Source organism: Akebia trifoliata, unplaced genomic scaffold (assembly GCF_017979445.1).
Source record: "Akebia trifoliata isolate Shusen 1 unplaced genomic scaffold, ASM1797944v1 Contig00083, whole genome shotgun sequence".
NCBI classification, from domain to species: Eukaryota; Viridiplantae; Streptophyta; class Magnoliopsida; order Ranunculales; family Lardizabalaceae; genus Akebia; species Akebia trifoliata.
This window is the reverse complement of record NW_028236835.1, coordinates 37,588-52,088: the sequence shown is the minus strand read 5'-3', so window position 1 is coordinate 52,088 and position 14,501 is coordinate 37,588. Positions and strand designations below refer to the sequence as shown.

Below are 14,501 nucleotides of genomic sequence, written 5' to 3'. Positions count from 1 at the left end.
ATCTAACTCGAGTCTGGTCAAAGTAGGATGTCTAAAAGTATGGATGGCAATCTCAACACAACACAGAGTTAGTGGGTTTGGGTCAAACCTAATTGGATTTGGGTCATAATAGTGTCAACTCGTTTATCACGATTATTAAATGGGTCGGATTTGAGTTTTGGGCGTCAATCTGCTTAACCCGTTTTGCCATGTTTAGCTATTTTGTCATTAATATGTTATTTTAATTATATCAACAATTATTTAAGGATTTTTTAAATTACTTATTTTTTTTCTAGAAATTCCTAAAACTTTTTCATCGTACAAATTATGGTTTTAAATTATATAAAATATAAAATGTGTTTTAAGATGTTTTTAAAGTAATAAATGGTTTAAAGTTTGCGAAAGAAAAAACACTTTTCTAACTAAGTTATTTATTTATATTTATATTTTTTACTCTATTTTTTTCATTGAAATTTAGAGGTATGTGGTGTTTGATTTCTAATATTGGCAAAATGACCATCTTACTTAGAAAGGCTAGTATGTCTGATCTGATAATGAAATACACTTTGTTTATCCAATAATAATAATAATAATAATGAAAAACACTTTCCTTACTAAGGAAAGTTTTTGACCACATCACCTTATGACATCCAAAAACATGATCTGATGTCACATGTCGTAAATGAAATTTTTTTATGAACTTTGAAAATAAAATGCAAAAGATAATTATTTTTCACCATTTAACTTAGTTTATGTTGCGTAACATTATTTTTAGTAATGATATTTTTTTCTTTTTTGGTGATGGAAATGAATTTCTTTTTTCCACTAAAGATTAGAGTTTTATTAAATAGGTTATATATGGGTTGGGTTTCGATTTAAGTTTTTGACACAATTTTTAAATGGGTTGGATTTGGATTTGGTAAAATTTCATAATACCCTTACTTCAACCAAACACAACATAACACGACACGACACACATTGGCACCCCTATCATTGTCTATTGCCGCCATCTGTCACCTACCCTCCCCTCTCTTTCTTTTTCTCTTTAGAAACATCTTGCTGTTTGCTAGCCTAAAACTGGGTCAAATAGTCTTTCAAGACTGTATGAGAACTGACCAAATCAAAGGGAGACTTAGTCATTGGTCACTCTACCTAAGCGTTAGATATTAGTGAGTCCTTAACGTCATTAAAAGATGGGAAATGTTTAGCAACAAACATTTTGGCAAAACATTTTTCAAAACATGGGTTAGAGTCTTAAAAGATTCGCTTCGTAACTGCAGACCAAACATTGACAATATTTATGTGTGAACCTCTTACTAATCGAATCCATTACAGATTAGGGAGGGCTAGAATTAATTAAGTCAATTATTATTTTTTTAAATATTTTTTGGAGGAAATTTTGTGATTTCGTGAAATTCGTAGTCTCATGTAAGAAATGAATTGGGTATCACAAATTCTATACGGAATTTTAAATAAGTACAAATAATTAACTTGATTCTCTTCAGTTGATTAATCTGACTGATCAATATGGTTGATGCGTTGTCCATGAAAATCGAATCTTCAAAAGTGCAATGTGGTGTTTAGAAAAGAAAAAGGGGAAATTACTTCAAGGACCCTGGTGCAGGGATTTCTTTCTAATTTGTCCCCAAGTTTTAGGGTTTCTCTTAGCAGTCCATTTAGTAAATCTTTCTTTTCTAATTAGTTCCGAAGACTCTATTCTGTTGGAAAGGATTTAAGAAGGAAGAAGAAATCATTTTCAAGTTTTTTGAAGACGGATGTAAGAAAATTAGAATATTTTGTCATTTACATCTAATTTTAAATATATCAATAATTATTTAAAGATTATTTAAATTACTTTTTTTTTCTAAAAATTCGTAAAACTTTTTTTTCGGACAAATTATCTTTTTAAATTCTATAAAATATAAATGGTATTTTAAAATGTTTTTAAAGTAATAAATGATTTAAAATTTGTGAAAGAAAAAACACTATTCTTACCATGTTATTTATTTATATTTTTTCATTGAAATCTAGAGGTATGAGGTGTTTGATTTCTAATATGGGCAAAATGACCATCTTACTTAGAAAGGCTAGAAAGTCTCATGTGATAATGAAATACACTTTGCTTATCCAATAATAATAATATTAAAAAACACTTTCTTTACTAAGTAAAGAAAATTTTCTAACCCCATCACCTTATGGCATCTAAAAACATGATCTAATGCCACAAGTTGTAAATGACAAAATTCTATGAACTTTAAAAAAAAAATTCAAAAGATAATTATTTTTCACCATTGAATTTAGTTTATGTTGTGTAACATTATTTTTAGTAATGGTATTTTTATTTTTTTGGTGATGGAAATGAATTTTTTTTTTTCCACTAAAGATTAAAATTTTATTTAATAGGTTATATATGGGTTGGGTCAGATATACCTATTTATAAGTGGGTTGGGTTTTGATTTAAGTTTTTGACACGCTTATTAAATGGGTTGGATTTGGATTTGGTAAATTTTCATAATACCCTTACTTTAATCCGACCCAACCCGACTAGACACATTGCCACCCCAATCTAAAAGGCTAGATGTTCCATCAATTTAGGACCTTACCTTATCAACAATTAAGGTGCTATTTGTTAAACTGAAAAAAAAAAGTTGAATAGCATGAAGTGCTGAAACTTATAAGCGTTGAATTTAAGTGTTGAAAAAGTTGTTTGTTTAGATACATAATCATAGTTACACATTGTTGAAACAGGTAAATTGTCTTTTTTACCCTTATAATCATATTATGTATTGTTTGCATGTTTCAAAAGCCTATTTCTTATTAAACACAATAAAATAGATTATTTCTTATAAAATTAAAATATAATTCATTTTTAAGTAATATAAGTAATACTGAAATTTTCAATTTCTAAATAATAATTTTTATTTCTATAAAGCACCTTATGAATTAATAAGGGCAACCCACACTATAGCCAATTTTTTTTTGTCTTTTATGAGTTAAAGTTTTTTGAATGAGCAAATTTTTGGTGAGGATAATCTATATGGTCTAGAGATCATCCTCACCAACAATCGTCTCATTCCTAAACTTCTAACCACGTCAAAAATAATTTCCAATAAAAAAATGAACGATTTATGGTTCTTGAACTTATTTTGATAGGATTAGAAGTTTTGAGATGGGCTGATTTTTTATGAGGATGATTTCTACAATTTGGCCATGATGTAGGTTTATTAATTTGTGGGGTGTTTATATACTTATCCATGGGATATAAGAGGTAATATTCTTTTAAGTATAAGGACATACTTGTCCGTGCCTAAAAAAATGAAAGGTATACTTGTCCGTATCGAAAAAGCGAAGTGCTTATCGTTTCAGCACTAATTTTCAGCATTAAAATAGTATTGAATTTTTTTCTTTTTTTTTTTTTTTCATTTATTTTTAGTAATAGCATTGAAAATATGGAATAAACAAACGTGTTATTTTGACAAAAAATGTTAAATTTTTTTTTTAAATAATAAACGTTGAAAAATAGTGCAAACAAACACCGCCTAAGTCAAGGAGTGGATGTCCCACCTGAGTATGCTTAATGTTTTAATTAACACAACTTAAAATGGTTAGTAAATTCCATTGGGTGAGCAGCTCTCACTCTCTTTAAAGTAAGTAATTATTTGTCGGTTGGGTGCCACACATCCCTAAAAGTTCCAATTAGATTAAGCATCTACTTGCACAGACCAAAAGTACTCTCCGTACCCAAAAATGTAAAAACAAATAATGCAATTTACATTTTTATCATTTTCTAAAATTTTCAATGCACACACCCTAACATACCAGACACCTTCTTCCTCCTTATCGTGGCCACCATCATCATCGTCTATCATCGCGGTTGGTCACCTACCCTCCCCTCTCTTTCTTTCTCTCTATAGAAACATCTTGAAGCTTGCTAGCCTAAAACTGGGTCACAGAGTTTTTCAAGACTGTATGAGAAGTGACCAAATCAAAGGGAGACTTAGCCATTGGTCACTCTACCTAAACGTTAGCTTAGAGAGTCTTAACGTCATTGAGAGATTTGCTTCAAAACTGCAGACCAAACAAGCCTAGAAATAGAATAGAAAAATAAAAAATACAAATCTTACAATTAAAAACTGAAATTCTTGATATGTAGTTTCAAAATTAATTAATTTGTAGATTGCTTGTCCTAATATTCGTAGTCATTGGCCACCCTACGAAAGCATTTTAACTCACTTTATTGTCTTTCTTCTTATTTCCCTTTCTTAATAATATCTCTCCAATTTCATTATTTTTCCTCTTTTACCTCTTTAACTACCCTTATAATTTTATTATTTTTCTGCTTTTACCTTCTTGACTCTAGAGAGGTTGTCCATGCCTTCACTTTAATTGTTCATTTAAGATTGGACGGTACAGACTTCACCTAAATTTAGATTTTTCTCAAGTTTCTACCTTGCTTGATAAGGTTTTTTATCCTTTATTTTTCTTTATTTTCTTGAAGATTCATCTTATTCATCTTCTTATTTATTTTCTTGCGTAAAAGTCTTTACACTACGTCATAATGCACCAAAAACGACTGCCCCTACAGTCGCAAAAAGAGTCGTTTTAAAAGGAGTGGTTTTTAAAAACGACTATCCAAGATAGTCGGAAAAAAACGACTGTCAAAGACAGTCGAAAAAAACGATAGTAAAATCGGGATATAGCAACAGTAAAATAGGGATATAGCGACAGTCGCCAACCGTCTCTATAGGGTATTTTTTTTAAAAAAAAAATTTTACACCTGCCCCCCTTCACATGTTGCTGAATATTGAAGATACCCCTATGTTTTGACATTGATGACCTAGACCCCAACTAACAATATGAAAAGACCAAAATGCCCCTCATCTTCACTGAAAACGAAGCATGTTTCAAATTACATATAACCTATTTGTAATGAAGCAAATCCCAAATCCATATATATATATATACATTTTCTATGAAACCCTTGGCCTTGACAGAGTAGCACTAGCACCAATATGAGAGACATTCCAATATTTATAATCACCAATGTTACTCATTATGGGATATCAGCTGATCACAAATGAAATCAAAAGCTTGGAATATAATAAACAAAACCATAGTCTTAGACGCTAATCAAATATATTATGTACTTACAGACTAATGCCCCCATGTCTGGTCTGATGCTCTGGTCTCCTCTATTTTAATACTTTTGATACATTTAACTACATATATGTTTCTATACGTGTGAAGATGCATACATCAACCTCCCATACCATAGGAAGGACGAGAGAGTGGACAGTAAGTATGCCTTTCTTCATAGTTTCTGGATGTTATTAAGTTGATCTGCCAATGGGCGCAGAAAAACTTAGCCATCCCATAGAAAAATCGAAAGAGTCAACAATGCGAAGAAAGAATAGGTAAGAAAGATACCTTGATGAGCTCAGACTCTGAGCTGGGGTGCATATATGCTACTAGGACACTCATGTGGAAATCCTGAGTTCCAAAATAAAAGCAAATTTTGTTGAGATCTTAACTTACCATGTAAGCATCACATAAAGTACTCAAAAAAGCTAGCAAACCATCTTCATTATGATGAGGGAAGACATGTTCTCTACGAGATAAAAACTTCTTCATATGCAAAACAAGAGAAACCACCACATGAAGGGATTAAAAATATCATATAATTTCAAGGAACCATTGTCGGTTCCTGCAATGAGCTAAAATGTAAAACAAAAAGTGTAGAAATTTTAAGATTGGGAAGGGATTAAAAAAATGTAGAAAACAAATGTTTTGAACATGCAACAATTGGTTAAATCTATGATCACAAAAATATAGAAGGTAAGTATAGTCCATGAGAAAAATACCAGGTCATTTATGGGAAGGAAAGGTCATGCCCAACCATGATATTCTGCTTAAAGTTGAAAATAACATTGATGAAAGAGAATACCTGGTTGAACATTGAGTGTGCAGCTGCAATTCCAAACACATGCACCCATTGCAAAGTGAAAATTAGTAGAAACAAATCTGTATATTGAAGATTATACAAGAGTGAAAGGAAAGCCCAAACAAATATGGATTGAGATAATGAAAACGGAGAGGAACTCGCTTTCAACAATAAATCATGGCTCAGGGCAGGGAATTAGATGGAGGGATAAATTCATTCGGCCAACCCCAAATCTTGGGATAATGCTTTATGTTGATGAATCTTAAAATTTGTGTGTATGCAAAACAGTTACATAACATAAAAAACATAAAATAATGAAGCCTCCATAAACTTGGCATTTGAAAATAACTCAGACTCCCAGTAATTTAAATTCCTATTAATGGAAGATACCAACCTGGCCTTGACGGAAGATGGCTTTCACATTAGCCTCTCCATCCCGCATAGCGAAGTCCGCATCCAACAATGCCCCTTTCAAATCTCCTAATTTCAGCTTGCCAGCCTAAAGTGTACACATCATACATCATTAGTTAATTGAAAATACAACTAAGAGAGTGATATCAGAATCCAATGCTCAAGTAGTAGATAAGCTAAGAGAGGAAAAGCTACACAACTCAAAACATGACCATGTCTTCTAAAGTTGATATTACTTGGAAACTTCAAATGGGAGCCATATCTATGTCCAGCATTTTTAACTTAATCTTGCTTATCTTAAAGGCGTGTTTGATTGCATGGCCAACTCTAAAGAAAATAGTACACCATGGAAAACTCAAATTTAACGCTGTTTGAGTGCAAAAGGTTATAAAACAATGCAGGTTTGATTTCACATTACTGATGAAGAATGGCAAAATAAACATTTTAGTGCAGATATTTTGCTAAAGAAAATAAGAGATGTGCAAGAAAAATAATCATAAATTGGCTATTTACCACAGAAATGCTTGTTGTATGCCCGAATATGCAATAAGAGGGATTATTAACAACATTCGTTTGTCGAACAAAAGAGAAATAACCAACTCCAAAAGAGATACCGCAGAAGAATAGAAACTGGCAGAAGGTTTGGGTGGTCCCTCCTCTCCTTTACCATCCCTTCTATTTAAAAAAAACACATTAGAATAGTCCCCAAGGACATGCTAACAAGGAAGACCACAAATAATAAGGTTGTGCCACTTGTACTCCCTCCCTACAGTGATGTCCAAGTATGTCAAATCATTAGCAGGAATTAGGTCATTAAGGCAATAGAAAGTGGACAATTTCATGTAGTAAACAAAAACATGAAGTTATAGTTCAAATTATTACAAAATTTTCTCTTGAATAATCAAATAAAAGATATTTTAATCTAGTCCTGTTTGGGTGCATAAACGCTAATGATGTAAACCATCTCCTCTTGTAAGACCACTAGGAGTTCATCCGTGCCTACGGAATGGGCATCCTCTTTGGGGTTAAGGGGATAAAAATTTTCACAAGATTACCATATCTACAAATCTTTTTCTACAAATGTACTATTCCATTTAGCATATTTATCCCTCTTATAAAAGCTTGTAGTCATCCTGTACCTAGTAATTATTCTATGCTATGTACCTATCCAAGCACGCACGCACGCACACACACACACATATTCTATGTCATGTAGAAATTATATGTTAACTCTGCCTTCTTAATGACCCAACCACAATACTAGGGGCAGATTTACAGTGGGGCCAATGGGGGCACTTGACCCCACAATAATAAGCTATCGCAGCAGATAACAACAGTAGATATAGAAATCTGTTACTATTGCCCCCAACATCAGTGTTCTTGGGATGGCAAAGAATAACATGGACATTTTAGCTTTCATTACACATATATATATATTTAAATATGAAAATAATCTCTTTATATGTAACATATTTCTGTGTACTATTACACTTATTCTAGTTTTAAAAAAAAATAGTACTTCTAACTATGGGATGACATCGAAATAAAGGAATGAAACTTCAATAGAATTTTTGAAGAAAAAGAGTTGAATTTTTTACTAAAAGAACAATATGGGAGCACGCCTTGCATCTCATCACCTAAATACTTATCATCTCGTCGTAAAGTTATATACATATGCAACAGGGGAAGGTGGGTAATTTGATCAATTATCATATGGTTAAGGATGATCACCATGGCGAGAAGTTTTAGCGAAAAATTACCTCTCTCTCTCTCTCTCACACGCACACATATATATAAACATGAGTACATGTAAATGGTGGCACTTACAATAATGGGAAAGCTGTTTTGTTGGCACATGGTGCTTTTGATCTGTGGAGCAGCAGGAAGGGTGACCAAAGGAGCTGGAGAGAGAGAAAGGAAGGCAGCCATGATATTAGTTCACAAGGTTTGAGAAGAGAGATTGAAAGAATACCCAAGCTAAACTAGTTTGATTGGTTATTCAGTTGAGTTCTTTATATATATAGAGAGGTTCTCAAGAGCCTAGACAATGAAAGGTGATGGTACCAAAGTTGGCTGTACTTTAAGCCCAATGACTTGAGCGGTCTATACAATGTATTGTGTCCTCTTGTGTTTGCAATGGACAATAAGATGAATTGCACATTAGAGAAAAGGCAAAAATAGATATTAGAATCTGATAAAGTTTCTGCCTATTGATCCTCTAGTTGGGCTCAGTTCAATGGAGACTCCATTATTCTGTTTGGACTTTGGAATCTACTCTTATACTGTGTATACGGGGTACCTTGGATTCTCTTAGACTCTCCAAAACTGCTTGTCTCCTTTGACATTTTCAATTTCTGATTTAGTCAGCCACGTACACGAAATGAAGCATGTCTCTAATAATGTAGATTACAATTAAGTCTTTTATTCCATTTTAATAGATTGGAGAAAATTCAAGTTGTGTTTGAAAGAACAAAAAGAAAAAAAAATCCTTCAAGTTCGGACAGGACACCTATAAGACCACCACCAAAGGGACACAAAATTGCCTTTTTCAAATTTGGAGGAGCCAAAACCAAAGGGACAGATGAACTTGAATTCTATTTCAAGTTCGGACAAGACACCTACAAGACCACCACCACCAACTAGTCCCCATCTACTATCTTTGGGCGAACTAGAATTCAGGAAGGCCTTCTTGATTTTAAGCTACTGTGGGAAGTACGTTAATGTTTAATTTATTATTATTCTTATTTTCTATGGTTGTGCATGGACTTGAATGGACGATTACAATTGATAGGAAGAAGCTGGAGGAATCCATCTTAGTGGATTTGATTCAAAGTATGAAAAACTTACCCTTGATTGAGTTTGAATCACAACTTTGGAGACTTGTTGGGCACGGCAGAAATGTATTGAGGAAACAAATAGAAACAAGGTAAAATATTCCGTCTTTTCGTACTTATTTTTTTCTTTTGAAGCTCACATGTCTTTGGCATATCGCCCACATATACTATCCATATTCAATTATTTTGTGTCTAACTTCTGTAACCTTCAGATTACTAGGTACCACCATATGATATACATTGTGAAATTTCAATGGAGTGAGTTGCAAAGTAAAGAATGAATTTACAGAGGTTCTAGAAAGCCCAATCATATATTACATTGTGAATTCTTTCAAGAATGAGGATACTTGACTTAACTTGCTCTCATGTATAATTAAGGTGGATTCTAGTACGTATACTTATTACAACAACATGTAATTACTTTTTGTAGTTAATATCTTTTAGAGGTTCAGCCAAAATTAGGCAAATAGAAATGAAATTGTAACGGCATTGTCTATCTAATGGTGGTGGTGGGGGCAACATCTTTGTCTTTCTTATCTGAAATGTAATTTATTGATTGCATGACACATTATTTCTTTTTGTTTACAGAGCCTTGATTGGGATTCTGGAAGAATATATATTTACCGCTGTTATGTTGATCCAGATGGTTCTTACGCCTTTACTTAAATAATTAATTCTTTTAGATTAAATGAATATGCACTAGTTGTAATAGATTCGATTCTCTTAGGAATTTTTACAAACAGTTGGTGCATATTAATCTGAAAGAAATACAATATTAAGGAAAAACTTCAAAATCAAACAAGAATAATCTAAAATGTTGAATGCAATCTTCAAAACATTTGAAATCCTAAATTAATTAAAAAAAATCTTAGATTCAATCAAAAACATTAACATACCTGAAGATTCGGTCAATCGAACAAAACCCTAAAACTTTCAATTAAACGCCGATCGATTATGCCCTAAAACTTGCAAATCGAAAATGATTGCATCTTCAAAATCACAGATTCTGAGAGTGAGAGATCGAGCAAAGATCTTTAAATCAAACTCCAATCAGTTTCTTTCCAAAAAAAAAAAAAAATCCGAACGATCTACTTTCAAAAATGAAAAACCTGATTGATTCAGAGAGAGAGAGAGAAGGAGAAACGCTAGATCAAAGCTTAGAGTTGATTCGAGAAGATAGATCCAAGAGAGAGAGATTCGAGAATTGAGATCCGAGAGAGAGATTTGAGAAGAGAGATTCGAGAAGAGAATGAGAGAGAAAGAGAGAGAGAGAGCGAGAGAGAGAGAGAGAGAGAGAGAGAGAGACGAGACAGACGAGTAAAGACTGAGAGTGAGAGGAGCATTCGACAATGGCGGAAGTCGAGTTCTATCTGAGGACGAGAGACAGAGAGTCGAGGACGAGAGAGAGAGAGAGTGAACGAGAGATCACAGAGACAGAGAGTCATTTTCTCTCTCTTTTAGAATGGCTATTGGCACCCCAACTTTTACTTCTTCCGTAGAAACGATGGTTAAACGACAGATTAAAACTGTCGCAATTAATGACAGCCTTAAGCAGTCGTTTTTAGCACAATTACGCCGTCGCGAAAAATGCAATATGACGTAGTGTTACCCTCATCATCAATCTTAAGATTATATTTACTTAAAAGTCTCAAGTATAAGATAATATTTTTCGAATAAACTGACAATGGAATTTAACGTAGAAATGCCATTGACTTTATAGAAGGTATTAAGGTAAGGTTGGAATAATGGATTGTATATGAATTTGAATGGATTAAAAATAATATTTATCATAGAGGTTAAAGATAACTGGTTTTGGAAAGAAAAATTAATGATTTTTTACTAGAAGTTGAAGATGAGGACATTTAAGTCTCGATTATTTATAAGAGAATGGAGAGGATAGAGATAAGGAGGTATGTCATCGGTTTAAAACATAGGATGTATCTCAATTATTCCCCAAAATGTGGGGTCTATCTAAATAACCCATTTTTGAAGGGCCATATAACAGTCAAATCAGGGCTGGCGTTATCGTTCCATTAGGATAAGTTTACATTGTTATTTGTGATAGATAGGGAGAAATCCAATGTTGAACGGTTGATATGGAAAAATATTCCTAAAGAAGCTAATCCCTAAAAAAAAACCTGTAGTGTGTGAAGGTTACAATAAATACAAAGATGACATTTAAAAAGGAAAAAAAAAAAAAAAAAGAAAGGGAAATTATAAAGGTACCCTAATTGTTCATTAGGGCCACCCGTGTACCAAGGGCAACCGCTTTGTAGGCATCAAATTTTTATGAAGGCCTTTTACAAATTTTATTTAAAAAAAATGAGGTCCCTAAAATCATAAATTGGCCACATATCCAACTTAGGTCCATTGATTGGGAATAGGCTTTCTAAGGAGTGGGTTTTGAGTTTTCGTGAATAAAGCCCATGATCTAAATCAAGTAATCCACATTAAGTATTGGGTCATAGCCCCAAATAAATAAGTTTGGTCCACCGACAATCTATAGAATCTTTAAAATTGGATTTAGACGAATTTAACCTTTAGATGAACCAATCAAAGCTGTCTAAGTCGGGGTATCATCGAAAAGTTAAATTGTCTTAAATCTATAAATACCAAAGCCTCCCTCATTTATGGGAGACCGGATCATTTTCTCTTAGAAGACAAAAGCTCTCCCTTTAGAGAAGAAACTCCCAAGTTCCCCTCTAGAGACGAAACAAAGTTCTTTAAGAGATTTAAACTCCGATTAAAGAGAAGATGAAGCCTAAAGCTCTTTTCTAAAAGTCAAGAAATTCTTCTCAACTGATAAAACAGGTCTAGAAAGAGGAAAATCTACAGAAGCTTCTATAGAAGATCAAACACAAAAATACCACCGTTAAAGCAACCTTCTCAACCGATTACGCGTGAAACCTAGAGAGAAGAAAGCTACACACATGTCTCACTATTATTGTACTTGAATGTTAATCAGAGGATAACTCTAAGATCTATATTTCCTTTTTTTAAATATCAAAATCAATATAAAACCATTTGCGATTTTGTTTCATGGATCTCGAGGTAGATCCTTAAAATTTGTTGTTGACAAATTGTTGACACGCCTAGTGGGACTATTTCAACTTCTCATCTTTCAGTCAACTACAAAAAACACCAACGATAATGATGGCATCTCACAATGTCAACGTTATCATTACTATGGAGAACGGCAAGAAAGTAGCCTCTTCCAACACTGAATCTACTCAGGTCGTAAGTCGTGATCACCATGTGACATGAACTATGACAAAAATTAATGGCTCTCAACTTGTTGAGCATCTTTAGAAGTGTGCCACGAAAACGATACCAACTACAAAAATGGCGTGGGCAAATGATGTGGAAGACAACTCATTGGATTATGGATCTGATTCAAGTCAAGTAAGGGATCATCTGGATTTCTATCAATCACTTCTCCATCATAGACTCACACCTCCATCAGAGCAGTGATGACAGTTGGAGTACCAATAATAGAAGAATAAGTCGTGTAGATAGCAGACACAATCAACATGTCGACAAAGATAATGAAAGAGAACGACATTCAAATTGCCACCCTAGTCAGTCGTTTGGAGAAGAAGGATAAAGAGAATGAATCAAACGCTGGACCCTTGCATCTTTTAAGATTCACTCATGAAATGTATATGGCTCTGTACGAAGAAGAACAAAAAAGAGACTATTCTGACTCATGAAATACTTTGTGAGATCCACCACAAAGATTTGTTGTCTCTTTTTCTGTTCAACAACTGCAAGCAATGATTACTAATACCATTCACGCTTAATATGAGGGCTTGCCACTGTAGACACCCCAATTTAAACGGGCCCCTACTCGAAAGGGCTCAAAAATACACATTTTTCAATAAAAATTGTCAACGGGCCTCAAAAGCCCAAATAAATCGAAATATGACATTTTGATCAAATCAAGACCCTTAAGACCCCCTAAGGGTCTAGGGGGCCCACCAAAAGGACTCGGCCTATCTTACGCTTTTCCAATATTCGCCGTGCCATTCCCACAATCGAAAATGACGAATTCTCAATGAAATTATCCGACGGGCCTAAAAAGCCCGATTTGCCAACACGTGGCATTTCGATCAATCCAATAATTCTAAAAATTCCCAAAAAGATAAAAAATGTAAAATGAGGCTTGGGACCATCTCCACCTTCCTTACCCCTCACCGTTCCACTCCTAATTCGAAGAAATTCTAAGCCCGCCTAAGGCCCATGAACCCTCAACACTCACAAATTACATTTCTCACCTTATCCCTTAACCTAAATCCAATCCCACACCACCTAAAACTTAAAACATACCCACCTTAAAAAATCCAATCCAAAACAAACACTACCCAATCCAATAATCCAAAACCATTCCATAACCCAAGCCCAATACACTAAAAAGCCCACAAACATTTATCCATATCCAATTCACATCCATAATCCTAACCTACAAACCACTATCCACATCAACCAATTACCATCTTGATAATCAAGGTGGACAACATGTCACCACCCCAACTCATCTCCCTCATCCCCAATCTATCCCAATACCTTTTCTTTAAATATCATCTACCCAAACCCCTAACCTATACCTCCCCTAATCTACCTACATCAACTCATCATCTTTTCTTAAAAAAAAATCTAATCTACCCACACCCCTAACCTATACCTCTCCCTAATCTACCCTAATCATTCCCTACAAAACCCACATCTACAATCTAAACCCACACCCTTCCTATCAAATCAAACACTAATCATTTCCCATTAACCCATCTCAACCCTTCATCTCCACCCATTTTGACACATGGAATCATCTCCCACACCTTCCCAAAATATCATCAACCACCCTCTTACACAATCCTTCTTTTAATTAAAATCTCATCCCCTCAACTCACTTAACCAATTAATTACTCTCTTACACAATCCCATCCTCTCAACCACTCTCATTTATTTTATTCCATCTAATACACAATCCAAATGGGTTGAAAGATCCAACCAATTTGGATTGTAAAACAACCCATTTACCCTTTTTACACAAATGCCCTTCAATCATCTCTAATTTACCCCCACCTTTCTCTTAAACCCCACACCATTCTACCACTTTTCTTCATTTCACCCCATTATATCCCTAAAATAATCCTTCAACATCTATAAATACCTTCATCCTCTTCCCAAAAAAAGATCCCCAACTCTCACAAAAAATCTCTTACCAAGTCTCACATAAAAAAAAAGAGAACTCAAATCCCTACTCACCTCTCCTCTACTATTCTACTTTCACAATAATCTTCTAAAAAAAATATACACATTCTCTCATAGTCTACTAA

The 14,501-nt window shown here is 33.9% G+C and overlaps 1 protein-coding gene across 22 annotated transcripts; it reads right to left on the bottom strand.

Moving 5' to 3' along the window:
- Positions 1-4,764: 4,764 nt before the first annotated feature.
- On the bottom strand, positions 4,765-10,645 carry LOC147382023 (protein DWD HYPERSENSITIVE TO UV-B 1-like). Of its 22 annotated transcripts, none has more exons than XR_015174205.1 (7): positions 10,062-10,644; positions 8,159-8,232; positions 6,845-7,097; positions 6,315-6,419; positions 5,841-5,946; positions 5,407-5,469; positions 4,765-5,319 (listed from the first exon to the last, which is right to left on the bottom strand). XR_015174205.1 is itself a non-coding variant. In XM_086429679.1 (5 exons), exons 2-5 carry the CDS (start codon positions 8,186-8,188, stop codon positions 5,236-5,238), a joined length of 282 nt encoding a protein of 93 aa, XP_086285805.1. In that variant the 5' UTR covers positions 8,189-8,232; positions 10,062-10,638; the 3' UTR covers positions 4,765-5,235. The 22 variants fall into 22 exon arrangements, 1 of the variants encoding a protein (XP_086285805.1); XR_015174203.1 differs by having other exon boundaries at positions 5,924-6,000; positions 10,062-10,643; XR_015174202.1 differs by having other exon boundaries at positions 5,924-5,946; positions 10,062-10,643.
- Between the last annotated feature and the right edge of the window lie 3,856 nt (positions 10,646-14,501).